This window comes from Suricata suricatta, chromosome 4 (assembly GCF_006229205.1).
Source record: "Suricata suricatta isolate VVHF042 chromosome 4, meerkat_22Aug2017_6uvM2_HiC, whole genome shotgun sequence".
Taxonomy (NCBI): Eukaryota; Metazoa; Chordata; class Mammalia; order Carnivora; family Herpestidae; genus Suricata; species Suricata suricatta.
The window spans coordinates 114483369-114501642 of record NC_043703.1 but is presented as its reverse complement, the minus strand read 5'-3'; the positions used below and the strand labels follow the sequence as shown (position 1 = coordinate 114501642).

Below are 18274 nucleotides of genomic sequence, written 5' to 3'. Positions count from 1 at the left end.
ACTGAGAATGGACCAAAGCTGAATCTAGTGCTGCATATTTGAAGTAAATAAGAATTTTAAAAAATTTTTAATGTTTTTGAGAGAGACAGAGAACTAGTGGCAGAGGAACAGAGAGAGAGGGAGACACAGAATCGGAAGCAGGCTTCAGGTTCTGAGCTGTCAGCACAGAGCCTGACGCAGGGCTCAAACTCACAAACCATAATATCATGACTTGAGCCAAAGTCGGATGCCCAACCGCCTGAGTCACCCAGGTGCCCCAAGAATTTAAACTAATATCCACAATATTTGATTTAAAAAATGGTATTAACCAGACTGAAAGAAGTTCACAAAATTCTAGGAAACAGAATAGTAGAGACTAGTTTTTATAGCAACCACTCAATAGAATTTTTCTAGATGATCCAATCAAAAGTCCCAAGTATTCTTCATAGTCAAGCTGTTATCATGGGCACAATACAGGTTTATAGCTTCTGAAAAATCTCATGTTCAAATAATGGCTAATATTTGGTATGAGCATGTTGGATCTGAAAGTTGTGAGTGTTCAAAGTGTTGAACTGATAAAGCATGTGTTGTAGAAATGTGCTATGTACATTAAGTCTTGAGGTTCTCTATGGCTGGGAACTGAGGCCTCTATTTCAAGCCAAATATTTTAGACATGACCCTTGACCATGGCAAGGTGCTAAATCAATTGCTTAGCAGGCTGTAGCACCCCTGTTTTGACTCTGTGTGCTGCTGTGTGCTTTCCCATCTTCAGCCCAAATGACAACTCTTATATTCTATTTTCAGCATGTTTTCCATGTGTTTAAAAGGGAAACTGAGGTGGAAGGGGAATAAATTTCAAATAATTTTCAGATTTCATAGTACAGTATAGATCCAGGCCAGATATAAATTTTTTTATCTGCTATGGAGGTCTAATTCTTGAAGAATTTCTCAAGCAGTGACCTACTTCCAACTGCACATTTGTCCCCTGGATAGATAAGAGGAAGATACGGCAACTGAGGATTTGTGTGGTGGAACTAGTTGTCATTGTTTATCAAATACCTACATTATCTATTGCCCTGCGATAATGTACCACAAAGCTTAGTAGGTTAAAACAACAAGCATTTATTATCTCAGTTTCTGTGGGTCAAGAATCTGGGAGCAGCTTCGGTAGGCCTCTAACTCAAGAGTGTCTCATGAAGTTACAGTCCAGTAGTCATCTAGGATGGCTGTCTCATCTGAAGGCTTAATTGGGGGAAGACGAACTAAGCTCACTCACATGGTTGTTAATGGGATTCAATTCCTTGTCACATGGGCTTCTCCATAACATAGCTGACAATATGGCAGCCATTCTGATTTGTGATCCTATTTATATAGCCACATTTCCCCAGTTCTGGATGTTTTGGAGGTATTTTCTTTGTCCCCCCTACATTAGGATGTCACATGATATGCCTTGATGTGGGTGAGGATCAAAGTGAAATAATGAATATAAAAGGTCAAAATAGGATGGTCAAAGAAACACTGTGCATTTGGAGAGCAAGCATAGTGGATGGTGAGCTAGAGAGGAGCTAGAAACAGAAAGAGAATGTTACATGAAACTCTGGAAGCAGAGTTACGGGCAATGGTCCTATCTTACCTGGTGGCTTCCCTAAGTTGGAAGGTATCCCAAAGCCTTACCTAGGATTTACCAGTGTCCAGCAGAAGCTCCCCATTCTCACCCCATTACTGAAGCCTAGGGGCACATTAGGCACCAGGACACTGTCACTCAGTAGGCCCACACACCAGTGTTCTTGAGCTAAGCCAGCAACTCAGGTTGCTTAACTCTTGAATCTGGTACCTTCTGTGGTCTTATATATAGCACTGTCTAGATTTTTTTTTTAATTTTAATTTTTTTAACTAAAATATTTTTTATGTCTTTATTATTTTATTTTGAGAGACACAGACAGAGAGCAAGCAGGGGAGGGGCAGAGAGAGAGAAGACACAGAATCTGAAGCAGGCTACAGGCTCTGAGCAAGCAGGGGAGGGGCAGAGAGAGAGAAGACACAGAATCTGAGCAGGCTACAGAGCCCGACGTGGGGCTTGAACCCACAGACTGAGCCCAAGTTGAACATTTAACTGACTGAGCCACCCAGGCACCCCTAGATGGTTTTTTTTTTTAGAGTGAACTTGGACAGATTATGTACCTGAAGTCATAGTATAGATATAAAAGTACTTAGTAAATTGTTAAACATTATACAAATTACTTCTACTTAGAGAAAGCTAAACTCTCCAATTATGTGGAAAACAAAGGTAGAATGATATAAAATGCAAATCAACATTTTATATAGCCTACTGTAAATTACTTTCCTAGTATTAACAGTCCCATATCTCAATGTTTTCAACTTCTGTAAAGTATTTGCATTAAATTGGGTGACATCCCCCTGTTGGGATTATGGTATGTTTCCATTCCGTTTCTCATGAGTGAGAGCATACTGAAGTTTGCTCTCTGTGTTCCACCATCCTCTTGAGTCAGATGGGTTATTCTATTCTTTGTATCTCTGCCTTCTCTTTTTCCTTATGGTCATGTGCACTTAGGATTTATTTTTGGGGGAAAAGGCAGATATTTTAGAAAACTGATTACTGGTTCTGTCTGAGTGATTTCCATACTGATGGGGAGAAATCACTGTGCTGCTTGTAACCCACTGCCAAATGAGCCTTTGGAAATAAAATACTGTTTAACTTTCTACCCAGCAAGGTCAGGTTCTTTAAGAGTCCCTGTGTTTAGGAATACCCTACTTACTTATGCAGTTGCTCTGGCATTTAGAGCAGACTTGCCTCTATCATTGTTATGCTGCAAATGGTGGTGGTCAAAATAAAGAACTGGTTTCCTTCGTTCATTGGGCTTATAGAATTTTGATTGTAGAGCAGTATTTGGAGTAATCATTGATTTCATTTGTCTTTATTTAAAATATGTTAAACCTATATATTTCATACGAAGCACCCTGTTTAAACCAACAGTGAGTGGGATGCTTGGGTGGCTCAGTCGGTTAAGCCTCCAACTTCAGCTCAGGTCAAGATCTCATGGTTCATGGGTTCCAGTGCTGCGTCAAGCTCTGTGCAGACAGCTCAGAGCCTGGAGCCTGCTTCCAATTCTGTGTCTCCCTTGCTGTGTGCCCCTTCCCCACTTGTGCTCTGTCTCTCATCTCTCCAATAAACAAACATTTAAAAAAATGTTTTAAGCCAACAGTGAGCTAAATGGGCTCTGTCCTAAATGAAATTCTTTTTGAAATATCAGTGAGTTGATTTTTTATCTCTTCTTTACTCTTCACAATCCTATCTTGTCTTTTAAGAAAATTAGATCTTCTAATGTTCATAACAGGTTAGAAAGTTGCAAGAACTTTAAAGGGGAGTAAGCAATAATTTTTTAGTGTACCCAGAAGTAGAGAAAGACTTTTTTCATGAATCTTGCCAAGCTGGAAATGAATGAGGAAGAAAGTTGTTAAAGAAAATTTAAAGATGCCCCAAGGAGGATTGAGGAGGGGATGGAGTTGAAATTGTGATTATAAACCTCCCTCTTCCTTATCCCAAATTGAGAATCTAATTACAAAGAGGGAAATTATGCATATGAAAAAATACTGTTAAGTAGTATTAACACTCTTTAGGTGCAGGAGCTTAGAGCAAGCAGGGAGTAAAGACTGAAGTGCTTTTGGAAGAATGGTTAAAATTTAAATGAAGATCACCTGATGAATGGATCAAGAAGATGTGGTATATATACAATGGAGTATTACATGGCAATGAGAAAGAATGAAATCTGGCCATTTGTGGGAAAGTGGATGGACCTTGAGGGTGTCATGCTAAGCGAAATAAGTCAGGCAGAGAAGGACAGATACCATATGTTTGCACTCATAGGTCGAACAGGAGAACAGGAGAACCCTAATGGAGGACCAGGGGGAGGGGAAGAGGGAAAGAGAGTTGGGGAGAGAGAGGGACGCAAAACCTGAGAGATTATTGAATACTGAAAATGAACTGAGGGTTGAAGAGGGGGGAAAGATGCTGGTAATGGAGGAGGGCACTTGTGGGGAAGAGCACTGGGTGTTATATGGAAACCAGTTTGACAGTAAACTATTTTTAAAAAATTTAAGTGAAGAACAAGAAAAAGACATGTTCCAGATGAGAGCAAATTCATCAGCGTGGATTTGAAAGCTAAGTATAAGCAACTAAAAAAATCTGTATGTACTTTATTTTTATTTATTTTTTTATAGTTTATTGTCAAGTTGGTTTCCATATAACACCCAGTGCTCATCCCAACAAGTGCCCTCTTCCATGCCCATCACCCATTTTCCCCTCTCCCCAATCCCCATCACCCTCAGTTTGTTCTCAGTATTTAAGAGTCTCTTATGGTTTGACTCCCTCCCTCTCCTCAACTATTTTTTCCCCCTTCCTCACCCCCATGGTCCTCTGTTAAGTTTCTCCTATTCCACATATGAGTGAAAACATATGGTATCTGTCCTTCTCAGCCTGACTTATTTCACTTAGCATAACACCCTCACTTCCATCCACGTTGCTACACATGGCCAGATTTCATTTTTTCTCATTGCCATGTAGTATTCCATTGTATAGATAAATCACATCTTCTTTTTTTTTTTTTTTTATGTTCTTTCTTTATTTTTGAGAGACAGAGACAGTGGGAATAGGGGAGGGTCAGAGGGAGAGGGAGATACAGAATCTGAAGCAGGCTCCAGGCTCTGAGCTAGCTGTCAGCACAGAGCCCGACGCGGGGCTCGAACCCACGAACCGTGAGATCATGACCTGAGCCGAAGCCGGACGCTTAACCGACCGAGCCACCCAGGCGCCCCAGATCACATCTTCTTGATCAATTCTTCAGTTGATGGACATTCAGGCTGTTTGCATGATTTGGCTATTTTTGAAAGTGCTGCTATGAACATTGGGGTACATGTTCCCCTATACATCAGCATTCCTATATCCCTTGAGTAAATTCCTAGCAATGCTATTGCTGGAACCTCCACACTGTTTTCCAGAGCGGCTGCACCAGTTTACATTCCCACCAACAGTGTAGGAGGGTGTCCGTGTCTCCACATCCTGGCCAGCATCTATAGTCTCCTGATTTGTTCATTTTAGCCACTCTCACCAACGTGAGATGGTATCTCAGTGTGGTTTTGATTTGTGTTTCCCTGATGATGAGTGATGCTGAGCATTGTTTCATGTGTCTGTTGGGCATCTGGATGTCCTCTTTGGAGAAGTGTCTGTTCATGTCTTTTGCCCATCTTTTCACTGGATTGTTTGTTTTCAGGTGTGGAGTTTGGTGAGTTCCTTAGAGATTTTGGATACTAGTCCTTTATCTGATATGTCATTTGCAACTATCTTTTCCAATTCTGTTGGTTGCCTATTAGTTTTAATGATTGTTTCCTTTGCCATGCAGAAGCTTTTCATCTTGATGAGGTCCCAATAGTTCACTTTTGCTTTTGATTCCCTTGCCTTTGGAGATGTGTCGAGTAGGAAATTGCTGCGACTAAGGTGGGGGAGGTTGGTTCTTGCTTTCTTCTCTAGGGTTTTGATGGTTACCTGCCTGACATTCAGGTCCTTCATCCGTTTTGAGTTTCTTTTTGTGTATGGTGTAGAAAGTGGTCTAGTTTCATTCTTCTGCATGTTGCTGTCCAGTTCTCACAACACCATCTGTTAAAGAGGCTGTCTCTTTTTTATTGGATACTTTTTCCTGCTTTGTCAAAGATTAATTGGCCATACGTTATGGGTCCAGTTCTGGGTTCCCTATTCTATTCCATTGGTCTATGTGTCTGTTTTTTGTGCCAATACCATACTGTCTTGATGATTATACCTTTTTAGTAGAGGCTAAAGTCTGGGATTGTGATGCCTCCTGTTTTTAGTGTTCTTCAATATTACTTTGGTTATTCGGGGTCTTTTGTGGTTCCATACAAATTTTAGGATAGTTTGTTCTAGCTTTGAGAAGAATGCTGGAACAATTTGGCTGGGATTGCATTAAATGTGTACATTGCTTTGGGTAGTATTGACCTTTTAACAATATTTATTCTTCCAATCCATGAGCATGGAATGTTTTCCTATTTCTTTGTGTCTTCTTCAATTTCCTTCATAAGTTTTCTATAGTTCTCATTATACAGATCTTTTTCATCTTTGGTTAGTTTTACTCCTAGGTATTTTATGGGTTTTGGTACAATTATGAATGGGATCTATTTCTTGATTTCTCTTTCTGTTGCTTCATTATTGGTGTATAAAAATGCAACCAATTTCTGTACATTGATTTTGTGCCCTGCAACTTTTCTGAATTCAAGGATCAGTTCTAGTAGACTTCTGGTGGAGTCTGTCAGGTTCTCCATGTAGAGTATCATGTCATCTGTGAAAAGTGGAAATTTGACTTCATCTTTGCCAATTCTGATGCCTTTTATTTCCTTTTGTTGATTGCTGATGCTAGGACTTCCAGCACTGTGTTAAACAACAGTGGTGAGAGTGGACATCCTTGTCGTGTTCCTGATTTCAGGGGGAAAGCTCTCAGTTTTCCCCATTAGGATGATATTAGCTGTAGACTTTTCATAAGTGGCTTTTGTGATGTGTAAGTATGTTCCTTCTATCCCAACTTTCTCAAGGATTTTTATTAAGAAAGGATGCTACATTTTGTCAAATGATTTTTCTGCATCTGTTAACAGGACCGTCTGGTTTTTATCGTTTCTTTTGTTAATGTGATGTGTCACATTGATGGATTTGCAAATATTGAACTGGCCCTATAACCCAGGCATGAATCCCACTTGATCATGGTGGCTAATTCTTTTTATATGCTATTGAATTTGATCTGCTAGTATCTTGTTGAGAATTTTTGCATTTATATTCAACATGGATATTGGCCAGTAGTTCTCTTTTTTTGTTGGGTCTCTGACTGTTTTGGGAATGATCAAAGTGATGCTGGCTTCATAGAACAAGTCTGGAAGTTTTCTTTCCATTTCTGTTTTTTTGAATAGCTTGAGAAGAATAGGTATTAACTCTGATTTAAATGTCTGGTAGAATTCCCCAGGGAAGCCATCTTGCCAAGGGCTCTTAATTTTGGGGAGATTTTTTGATAACTGATTCAATTTCTTCACTAGTTATGGGTCTGTTCAGATTTTCTGTCTCTTTCCATTTGAATATTAGAAGTGTGTGTGCGTTTAGGAATTTGTCCATTTCTTCTAGGTTGTCCAGTTTGTTGACATATACTTTTTCGTAGTATTCCCTGATAATTGCTTGTATTTCTGAGGGAATGGTTATAATAAATCCATTTTCATTTGTGATTTTGTCTATTCGGGTGCTCCCTCTTTTCTTTTTGAGAAGCCTGGCTAGAGTTTTATCGATTTTGTTTATATTTTCAAACAACCAACTCTTGGTTTCATTGATTGGTTCAACTGGTTTTTTTGGATTCTATATTGTTTATTTCTGCCCTGATTTTTATTATTTCTCTTCTTCTGCTGGGTTGGGGGTGTTCTTGCTGCTCTGCTTCTGGCTCCTTTAGGTGCGCTGTTAGATTTTGTATTTGCGCTTTTTCTAGTTTCTTGAAATAGGCCTGGATTGTAATGTATTTTCCTCTTAGGACTGCCTTTGCTGCATCCCAAAGAGTTTGGATTGTTGTATTTTCTTTTTTTTTTAATGTTTTTTATTTATTTTTGAGAGACAGAGAGAGACAATGCGAGCAGGGGAGGGTCAGAGTGAGAGGGAGACACAATACGAAGCAGGCTCCAGGCCCTGAGTTAGCTGTCAGCACAGAGCCCAATGCGGGGCTTGAACCCATGAACTGCAAGATCATGACCTGAGCTGAAGCTGGACGCTTAACTGACTGAGGCACCTAAGCAGCCTGGATTGTTGTATTTTCATTTTCATTTGTTTCCATATATTTTTAAATTTCTTCTCTAATTGCCTGGTTGGCTCATTAGTTCTTTAGTAGGATGTTCTTTAACCTTCATATTTTGGGAGTTTTTTCAGACTTTTTCCTGTGGTTGATTTCAAGTTTCATAGCATTGTGATCTGAAAGTGTACATGGTATGGTTTCAGTTCTTTTATATTTATTAATGGCTGCTTTATCACCCAATATGTGATCTATCTTGGAGAATGTACCATGTGCACTTGCAAAGAAAGTGAATTCCGTAGCTTCAGGATGTAGAGTTCTAACTATATCTGTGAAATCCATCTGGTCCAATGTGTCGTTCAGGTCCTTTGCTTCTTTAGTGATTTTCTGTCTAGTTGATCTATCCATTGTTATAAGTGGAGTATTAAAGTCTCTGCAATTATCACATTCTTATCAATAAGATTGCTTATGTTTATGATTAATTGTTTCATGTATTTGGGTTCTCCTGAATTCAATTCATAGACATTTATAATTGTTGTTAGCACTTCCTGATGCATAGACCCTGTGATTATTATATAATGCCCTTCTTCATCTCTTGTTACTGCCTTTACTTTAAAGTCCAGTTTGTCCAATATAAGTATGGCTATTCCAGCTTCCTTTTGCCTTCCAGTAACATGATAGCTATTTCTCCATCCCCTCATTTGCGATCTGAAGGTGTCCTCAGGTCTAAAATGAGTCTCTTGTGGACAGCAAATAGATGGATTTTAATTTTTTATCATTCTGATACCCTATGTCTTTTGTTTGGAGCATTTAGTCCATTTACATTCAGTGTTATTGAAAAATATGGGTTTAGAGTCATTGTGTTCTCTGTTGGGTTTGTGCTTATAGTGGTGTCTCTGGTACTTTGTGTTCCCTGCAACATTTCCCTCATAGAGTCCTCCTTAGGATTTATTGAAAGGCTGGCTTAGTGGTGATGAATTCCTTCAGTTTTTGTTTGGGAAAACCTTTATCTTTCCTCCTATTCTGAATGCCAGGCTTGCTGGATAAAGGATTATTGGCTGCATATTTTTCCTGTTCAGCACATTTAAGATTTCCTGCCATTCTTTTCTGGCCTGCCAAGTTTCAGTAGATAGGTCTGTCACTACCATCATGTGTCTCCCTTTGTATGTTAGGGCCCTTTTATCCCTAGCTGCTTTCAGAATTCTCTCTTTATTCTTATATTTTGCCAGTTTCACTATGATATGTTTTGCCGAAGATTAATTCAAGTTATGTCTGAGGGGAGTTCCCTGTCTTGGATTTCAATGTCTGTTTCCTCCCCCAGATTGGGGAAGTTCTCAGCTACAATTTGTTCAAGTACCCCTTCAGCCCCTTTATCTCTTCTTCTTATGGAATTCCTATAATACAAATATTGTTCCATTTGACTGTATCACTCAGTTCTCAAATTCTCCTGTCATGCTCCTGAATCAATTTATCTCTCTTTTTCTCGGCTTCCTCTTTTTCTACAATTGTGTCTTCTAATTCACCTATTTTCCTCTCTGCCTCTTCAGTCTGTGCAGTGGCCACCTTCATTTTATTATGTACTTCACTTATAGCATTTTTTAATTCATCATAACTATTTTTAAGATCCATAATCTTTGTGGCAATAGTATCTCTGCTGTCTTCTATGTCTTTTTCAAGCTTAGTGATTGATTTTATAACTATTGTTCTAAATTCTTGTTCAGTATGTTGCTTATGTCTGTTTTGACCAATTCTTTAGCTGTCACTTCTTTCTGGAATTTCTTTTGAGGAGAGTTCTTCCATTTTGTCATTTTGGCTAGCTTTCTGTCTCTTGTCAGTTTTAAAAGCTTTTTATGTGCTCTGTACCTGCAAATAGTGCTGTATTAAAGGAGGCTCATAAACTGTCCAGGGCCTGTCCATTCAGAAAGTGTTCTTTTAATGGTGTCCCTTAGTCTCTCTTGTTGTGACTTTGGTTATTTTATTTCCTATTCGTAGTGATATTTGGGACTCTCCACCATGTGTACTTTGGTTTGTTGCTTGAGGTAGCCCTGGAAAGGAAAACAGACAAACAAACAGAGCAAAAGCACACAAATGCACAAACAAATCAAACGAATAAACAAACTGGAAAAAAACCCCCACAAAACAAAAACAACAACAAAGGACAGTCTAAAAGCATAAAACCAGAAATCCCAGCTACAAATAAAAAGCAGAGTGAAGGCAGTGCTGATGGAAGAGCATATACAAAGAGAGAAAGGTAGGGGTGGGGAGAATGAGAGATTGAACATTGACCAGGCAGAGAGACTAAAAGGGTTAATTCTGAGAAAGGAGAATACGGCAGGGTGTGAGGAGAAAAAAAGGAAGATAATGTTATCCTGAGAAACTATATAATCTGATTATTTCAGAGAGAGAGAGAGAGAGAAAGGAAGGTAATGAGGAAGGTGTTGAACATGTATCAAGAGACTGGATTAAATATGCCTGTTTAAGCAAACCTATAACCAGAACAACCAGTCTAGAGGAGGGGAGAGGTAAGAATGAGATAAGGGAGAATATGTATGAATAGCACGAGAATTGATCTAGCATTAATCATGGCAGTGCATCACTGCTGGTCTTGAGGGAGGTGCTATTTCCATCGAATCTATCTGGGCTCTGGTAAACAAAGCAGCTACCCAGCACAGACGGGCATGGTTTGGTGTAGGTGGGTCTTGCCTCCACTGTGAGTCCCTGGCTGCTCCCTGAGGCCCCACCTTGGTGGTTGTGCGGAGAAAAATGGCGACCCTCCCCAGTCCCTTCTCAAATCAAGTGTTCCAAAAGATTCCTTTGGGTCTGATCTCACTGTGCCTCGGGCACAGCCAAGGTGGGCCATGTTCTATGTCCCACACCCAGCTGTGTTTTGAGCTCTTACTCCCTGTGCATTAATGATACCACCCAAAAGGTAATCCTGCAAGCCAGGGGACTTCCTAGCAGGGATCCGAGCAGGGGATCAAGCAGGGGACCGATTCCTCCTGATGCCAACTGCGTCCCTTGAGTACCACCTATCCCGGAGGGAATTTCTGGTCTGGGGCCAGGGCACCCAGCCCAAAGAAAGCTCCACAGTTAGAGATGGGATCTGTCTCCAAAAGTCCTGCGGTTAGATATGGGATGATAGGATCCCTTTCCATCCAGGGCGGAGGTTTTTCTCTTCTCCAGGGACAGTTGTATGCTTCCCCAGCCGCTCTTTCTCTTCCTTTTGTTTCTCCGCAGAAGGGGCTCCCTCCCCTCTGTGCCTCTGTGTCCCTGCCTGTTTTTATCTTCCCCAATTTGCAGTCACGCACCTGTGAGGCTGTCTTTTTAGTGGACTCTGTCTGTTTTCCTCCTAGACTCGGGGTTCAGTCCTTTGGCTTCAGCCCTTCTTTGTTTGAAAGATGCAGGTGGGAAGTACGGAACTCCCTGTTTCTCCACCATCTTGACAACCCTCTCGATATGTATGTACTTTAAAAGGCCATAGACAAATGTAGACAAGAATTAAGGACAGCAAAAACTGCTACCAGTAAAATTAAGTATAACTAATGTAGTAGTTTAAATTTATGAATTCTTTTATGAAAAATAAAAATCTTGACAAATGTGATAAAAGTTCTTACAACAGATAAAGAAAAGACACATATCCTAAATAGAAAAATGGTCAAAATACTTTAGTAGAAAATTGATAAAATAAATAAAAATGGCCAGTAAGTATATCTCAGAATATTCAATCTCAGCAAAAATCAAAGAAATGTAAACATAAACAATAAATGACAAAAGTTTTCTCTTATCAGACTGGCAATGGTTTAAAAAATAATAATACCTGGGGCACTGGGGTGGCTCCGTCTGTTAAGCAACCAATTCTTGATTTCGTCTCAGGTCATGATCTCACATTCCATGGGGTTGAGCCTCACATCAGGCTCCACTCTGACAGCTCAAAGTCTGCTTGGGATTCTCACCTCTCTCCAGCCTCTGCTCACGCTCTGTCTCTCTCAAATAAATAAACATTTAAAAAATAATAATGCACATGAATGCAGAGGAATAGGCACTTACATACTACTGGTGGGAACTTAAATTCTTATGGCAGTGTGGCAATAGATTGAGGGGCTTGAAAAACATGTAGTGTCCAGGGGCGCCTGAATGGCTCAGTCGGCTGAGCCTCCAGCAGCTCAGGTCAAGATCTCACAGTCTGTGAGTTCCAGCCCCACATTGGGCTCTGTGCTGACAGCTCAGAGCCTGGAGCCTGCTTCAGTTTCTGTGTCTCCCTGTTTCTCTGTCCCTCCCCTCCTCACGCTCTGTCTCTCTCAGAAATATATAAATGTTAAAAAAAAAAAACAACCAAAAATATAGTTTCCAGTATAACAGTTCAGTTTCTAGGAATTATCTTAAGGAAGTCACTGAAAAAGATGAACACAAGATGTTAGCCTAACCTTTATAACATGGAAACATTGTAAATACCCCCAAAAGACAGTACTGTGATATTAACACAGAAATGAGAAAAGGCAAATGATAGAGCATCATGCTATTACTCTAAGAATGGGTGCTGGGGGAAAGTGTGTGGTATATGTGTCTGCATACACATAGGGGATATCAGAAAGGTTATATGCACTACATTGTTCATAGTCCTTAACTCTGGATAGTTGAACAACTAACTGGCAAACTTAATTTTCTCCTTTTTGTTTATCAATACAGTGAATATGTGTTACCCTTTGAAACATGTTTTATAGAAAAACAGCTTGAGAATCAGAATAAGGGGTAGTTGCTTACAATGTTCATTAAGAATGCATTTTCTTTCTTTTTTTTTTTTAATGTTTTATTTATTTTTGATACAGAGAGAGACAGAGCATGAGAGGGGGAGGGGCAGAGAGAGAAGGAGACACAGAACCGGAAGCAGGCTCCAGGCTCTGAGCTAGCTGTCAGCACAGAGCCTGACGCGGGGCTCGAACCCATGAACGTGAGATCTGACCTGAGCCGAAGTCGGAGGCCTAACCGACTGAGCCACCCAGGCGCCCCGAGGATGCATCTTCTTGAGGCATCTGGCTGGCTCAGTTGATAAGAGCATGTAACACTTGATCTCAGGGTCGTGAGTTGAAGCCCCATGTTGGGCATGCGTCTACTTAAAATAAAAAAAGTTTTTTAAATGCATTTTCTCTACCTACTTAAACATTAACAAAGATGTGTGACCTTAATTAGGTTCTAGAACCTGCTAAAACTTAGCTTGAAGAGATTTCCCCTCCCCCACTTGCCTGGAAAGGCTAACTAAGCCTAGACATTTTTTCTTTGAACTCTATTTTTTAAATGTTGATTTATTTGGGGAGGAGGGAGGAACAGAGGGAGAGAGAGAATCCCAAGCAGGCTCTACACTCAGCACAGAGCTTGATGTGGAGCTCGGTCTCATGATGAAATCATGACCTGAGCCAAAGTCAAGAGCTGGATGCTTAACCGACTGAGCCACCCAATCATACCTCTTTTAACTCTTTAAGAATTCTGCATCTAGGGACACCTGGGTGGCTCAGTTGGTTAAGCGTCCGGCTTCAGCTCAGGTCATGATCTCATGGTTCGTGGGTTCGAGCCCCACATCAGGCTCTGTGCTGACAGCTAGCTCAGAGCCTGGAACCTGCTTTGGATTCTGTGTCTCCCTCTCTCTCTGACCCTTCCCTGCTCGTGCTGTCTCTCTCTGTCTCTCAAAAATAAATAAAAATCATAAAAATAAATAAGTAAAATAAAAAAAGAATTCTGCATCTGTAGTATAGTTGATAACTGCAGAATATGGTTAATTTTAACAGTTGCAGACAAATACTTGCTGTTCGTCTATAGTGAGTAACTTTGACTTAGAACTTCAAAAGCTTCTGGAAGGATCTGGATGTTGTAGGTTTTCATTTCCTTGATTCTTGTATCATTCTATCCTTTCTTTTTTTCCTATTTAGGTTTTATCATAATGAATGGATCCAGTGTAGCCAATACATCACCCAATGTAAAATCCAAAGAGGACCAAGGATTAAATGGGCACGATGAGAAGGAAAACCCATTTGCAGAGTACATGTGGATGGAGAATGAAGAAGATTTCAACAGACAGGTAAAGAAAGAAGTGGAAGGCTAATGATGCGTGAAACTCAACAGCTTTAATATCTTGCCATCAATTTGTAACCAAAGAAATGAATTTGTTGGCTTTAGAATAATTTTAAAATGCATTGAGGCCTGGTCTGGGCTGACCAAAGCCTCTTCAGCTGGTAAGACACCAGAGTCACAGAACTTCGGAGGAAGAAACTGATTCTTTTCTGTCACGTTGATTACAAGAGGCTCTCAGGCCGTGGTGATCTGGTGTAGACTTCTGGGAAACAGCAGCTATGTGCAGACAGTCCCTCTCCCCCCATGGCAACTCAGGGACTGGCAGAATGTGTGTCTGAGATGGGGAAGTGTGTTAGGTGGGGAAAGGCTAGACTGTCTGAACAAAGATTCCAGTAATCCGTTGTCCTGTGTCTCTGTGATGTTTGATAGCCCCAGGTAGGCAATCCAGGTGACGGTGATTCTGTGACCACGTGGTTCTTCCGTTCTGGTGCTCTGCCATACCTGGGGCATTTATCAGTGGAGTAGCTGAAGGAAAATGGAAAGTCTGGCCCCTGGGAAAGCGGAGAGCTGAAGGCCAAGGAAGGGATCTCCTTTTAACCAAGTGTTGCCACAGTGTTTACACCCCTTGTGGGGGATGTTACGTGATGAATAGTAATGTGGCCGTCGCCAGCATGGGAGACAGGATGTGTGATTTTTAACTGAAAAGCCTGGTGCTCTGGGGAGAAGGAAATAAGTTTATCGGGGCAGCCAAGCAGTTTCCATGCCAGTCAGCGCTGTGTCATGATTTGTGTGAACAGCACATAGACCATACTGCCCATCACATCCCTGTACCCAGGTAACATCGTTGTGGGCCATGCCAGTGAGTAGGGGTAGATTTAATCTGGAGGAGCACACTGTGATCCTCCTGTGTAGAGGCAGGGCAGACCGGGAGCAGTGGTGTTGAATCATATGGCTTATTGTGCTTGTTGTTGTTACTTTAAGTACTTCAAACTATCTAATTTACTTGAGATCAAAGTGTGGCTAATTGTAATGCTGAAGACTATTTTTGCATCTTGTGCTACTGGTGACTTTTGAATTCATGAATAACTGTATGAGCTAGTTTGGCTGATTATTTTTGCTTGACTTTCCCTCTGGTGGCGGTGCTAGTGAGCTGTGAATCTGGCACCACGTAGCCCACAGGAAAGGGCTAGCCAAATGTGAAGCCCAAAGCCTGTTAAAATCACACTTAATCTGCAGCGTGGACCATACTCTTTCCTAAAGGTTAACAATGTCTGCAAAGAAGGTGTAAATTATCCTAGATATATGTTCCTTTAGATTAGGGCAATCTTTAAGAAAACAGAATTGTTTAAATATTCATGTTTTTCCTTGCTTTGAAGGATACCTACATTGATGACATCATTTTCTGTTGGTTTGCCAAAAAGTGTTCTCTATATGTTTCTAAGATTCTGAAAGTATTTTTCTCCTTTAGGGGCCTCTACCAGAAAAGTGGGCCAGAAGCTGGGAGTTGGTTTTGATTTAATGTCCACTATCCAGGTAGTGGTCTAGTTCTGTAATTCCTGTACCTTTTTCATACTTATAAAATAGGAACTTTAAGAAGAATTGGTTCTTTTTTTTTAAATTTTTTAAATGTTTTATTTATTTTTGAGACACAGAGAGACAGAGCATGAGCAGGGAGGGGAAGGGAGAGAGGGAGACACAGAATCAGAAGCAGGCTACAGGCTCTGAGCTGTCAGCACAGAGCCCGATGTGGGGCTTGAACCCCACAAACATGAGATCATGACCTGAGCCAAAGTCAGAGGCTTAACTGACTGAGCCACCCAGGTGCCCCAAGAAGAATTGGTTCTTAACCAGGTTGAGAAAAGAATTTCAAGCTTTAAAATTATTTTCTGTAAGTGCCATCCAAATGAAAAGTATCTTTGTCACATATCAGAGATGTTAGAAGAGGTACGAAGACCTGGACTTTCTGCTATTCTGAACAACTGTTTCCTTAGTCTTATTGTTGATGGAATGTGGTTGGAAAAAAGTAAAACTTACATTTTCTCTGGCCAGTCATTCAGAGCATCCTAATTCTTAGTAGACCTCATAGAAGATCATTCTTAATCGCACAGTAAGAACCTCTGAAAGAAAGAGGCAGAAAACTGGCAGGGGCAAGTCCCACTGGGACGTAAGTCTGAGCTCGTCACCCTTGCTTGCTAGGTGGAGGAGGAGCTGCAGGAGCAAGATTTCTTAGACCGCTGTTTCCAGGAGATGCTGGATGAAGAAGACCAAGACTGGTTTATCCCCTCCCGAGACCTGCCTCCGACCATGGGACAGTTGCAGCAGCAGTTAAATGGACTGTCAGTCAGCGACGGCCACGATTCTGAAGATATTTTGGTAAGAGCCACATGTAGTTGCACGTGAGACAGAGTGAAAAGAACATGGGCCATGGAGTCACAGACTTCCCATGGGGCCCTACAGCCGTGGGCCCGTCTCCGGAGCCTCTGAGCCCGTTGCTTCACCCATCCCACGGGCACATATAGGAGAGTGTGTTGAAGATGCGCTGTACCACCTAAAGCGCTGTGAGAACACGATTGTCACAACAGCGCCAGCTCTTATTTTCCCCAGTGGGCTTTTCAAAGTAGAATTGGGATTAAGGGTAAGAATTGGAACATAGAGGAGGTTTGGCTTCAAATTAGGAATTGCTCTTGTTCTTTCCTCTTACGGTTCCTCAAATCTGTATTTATAGTTTTGAACGATGCGGTTATAAAAACTGCCTGTTCGTTTTGGAAGGAATTTAACTCTTGAGAGGCCATTTCCCACTTAAAATTAGAAGTGGGATAAAATAAGAAACTGGATAAACCAATTTCCTGCCTTTTATGTTTACTTGAAGTCAGAATTCTGTGAGAGGCTTAGTTCTCCCAGAACTCATGTTCCAAATGACTGCCCTGCGGTTTGCCCAGGCTTTGGACTTTCTCAAGAGTAGATCAGCAAAGAGAAAACAGTGAGGGGGAAAATAAAGGGGTTATGGTAACCAAACTGGTTTGGTGGAATATGTGGATTTTCATCGAGTTAAGGTACTCAGTGAATTGAAAAATTATTTTTAGAGTCGAACTTCTGGGCCTCTAATGAAAGCATCATGAAGAGAACAGGTTAGTGTAAAGCAGAAAGGAGAAAATGAGGTTGGTCAAGGCTTAATATGTCAGGAGCCATTGAGAGCAGCCCAACAATAACAACAGCCTGAGTTCTTTTTCTCTCTTTCAGGCTAAGAGGAAGGTACTGGTAATAATGGAAACGGAGAAAATAACCTTAAAAGTGGGATTTATGATCTCTTGGTTCTTCTTTCAGAGCAAAAGTAACCTGAACCCGGATGCCAAGGAATTTATTCCGGGAGTGAAGTACTGAACTGACAGAAAGCTTTGAGGAGAACTTGTATGTCCCCACATCTGGGGACAGTGCTGCACAAAGAGGCAGAGCTGAAGAGGGGGGTGGGGTGGGCGAGGGGTACTCAGTGGGGAGGGGGACAGTGGTTTAACTTGACACTGTGAGTGGAGTAACTAATTGTGCTCAGTCTTACTCTGCAAGCCTCCGAGTCTCTGAATATTTCTCTTTTGTTCTACTGACTTTGGTTTGGAGCAGTTTCCTATTATTATTATTATTATTAGCTTTTTGAGTTAAGGAAATTGCAATCTTTTTTCCCCTTCATCAGGAATGTTCTGCTGTGTGTGTTTAAACAAAATAAGCTGACCAAGAAAATCAGGGTACGTGAGAACGCCCTGCTCCCCCTGCTGTATGCTTGCCAAGGGCAGTGAATACCTGGAGAACTACTTATGGAGTCTTTTAAGCTGGATGAGAAGAGGGACGAGTGGAAGAAGCAGGTGTTGCAAATCAGAGTTGGCAGCCCAGCTCCCCTGGCCCCCAGGGCTTTTCCCGCGATGAACCAGGTTACCGTGGCCCGCCAAGCCCATGTCTCCTTGCCTGGAGCCCCATTCAAGAAAACACAGACTTAAAGTGCTGGTTTATGGTAACACTTCTGATGGCTAACGGAGGTTGTTTCCTCCTCTCCCAGCAGAAGAGGGCTGTGACAGTGACTGTCACTTGGGTCACTCAGTCACTGCTGGTCTATTTTTAAGCCTCTGCTTAGAGCCACCATCAAACTCACTATTTGTTATTTACAAGGTAAAAGAGCTGTAAGATGGGTTTGTCACTTGGTCTCTCATAGCATCTAGTCCCCTATCTCCTTTCCACCCCAACCCTACTCTGTTTTTAAGAAAAGATACTGTTACCAGAGGTGAAGGCGAGGCAGGCTGTGCTGGCCATCAGCTTCCGCCTGGAGAAGTCATCCTTGAATCCTGTTAATTGTGTCCTAAGAGTATTTTGACAATTTTTTGCCAGCCCCGTGAAGACTTGGTTCTCCT

General features: G+C 41.3%; 1 protein-coding gene across 2 annotated transcripts in view; it reads left to right on the top strand.

The window, feature by feature from the left end:
* The window catches only part of PAIP2B (poly(A) binding protein interacting protein 2B), a 36119-nt gene extending 18640 nt beyond the window's left edge, over nucleotides 1-17479 (top strand). For both annotated transcript variants that reach the window (XM_029936261.1, XM_029936262.1), the window contains exons 2-4: nucleotides 13739-13887; nucleotides 16077-16253; nucleotides 17205-17479. In XM_029936261.1, the coding sequence (XP_029792121.1) occupies nucleotides 13750-13887; nucleotides 16077-16253; nucleotides 17205-17261 (372 nt within the window). In that variant the 5' untranslated portion in view covers nucleotides 13739-13749 and the 3' untranslated portion in view covers nucleotides 17262-17479. The remainder of the gene's footprint in view (nucleotides 1-13738; nucleotides 13888-16076; nucleotides 16254-17204) is intronic.
* Nucleotides 17480-18274: the final 795 nt, after the last annotated feature.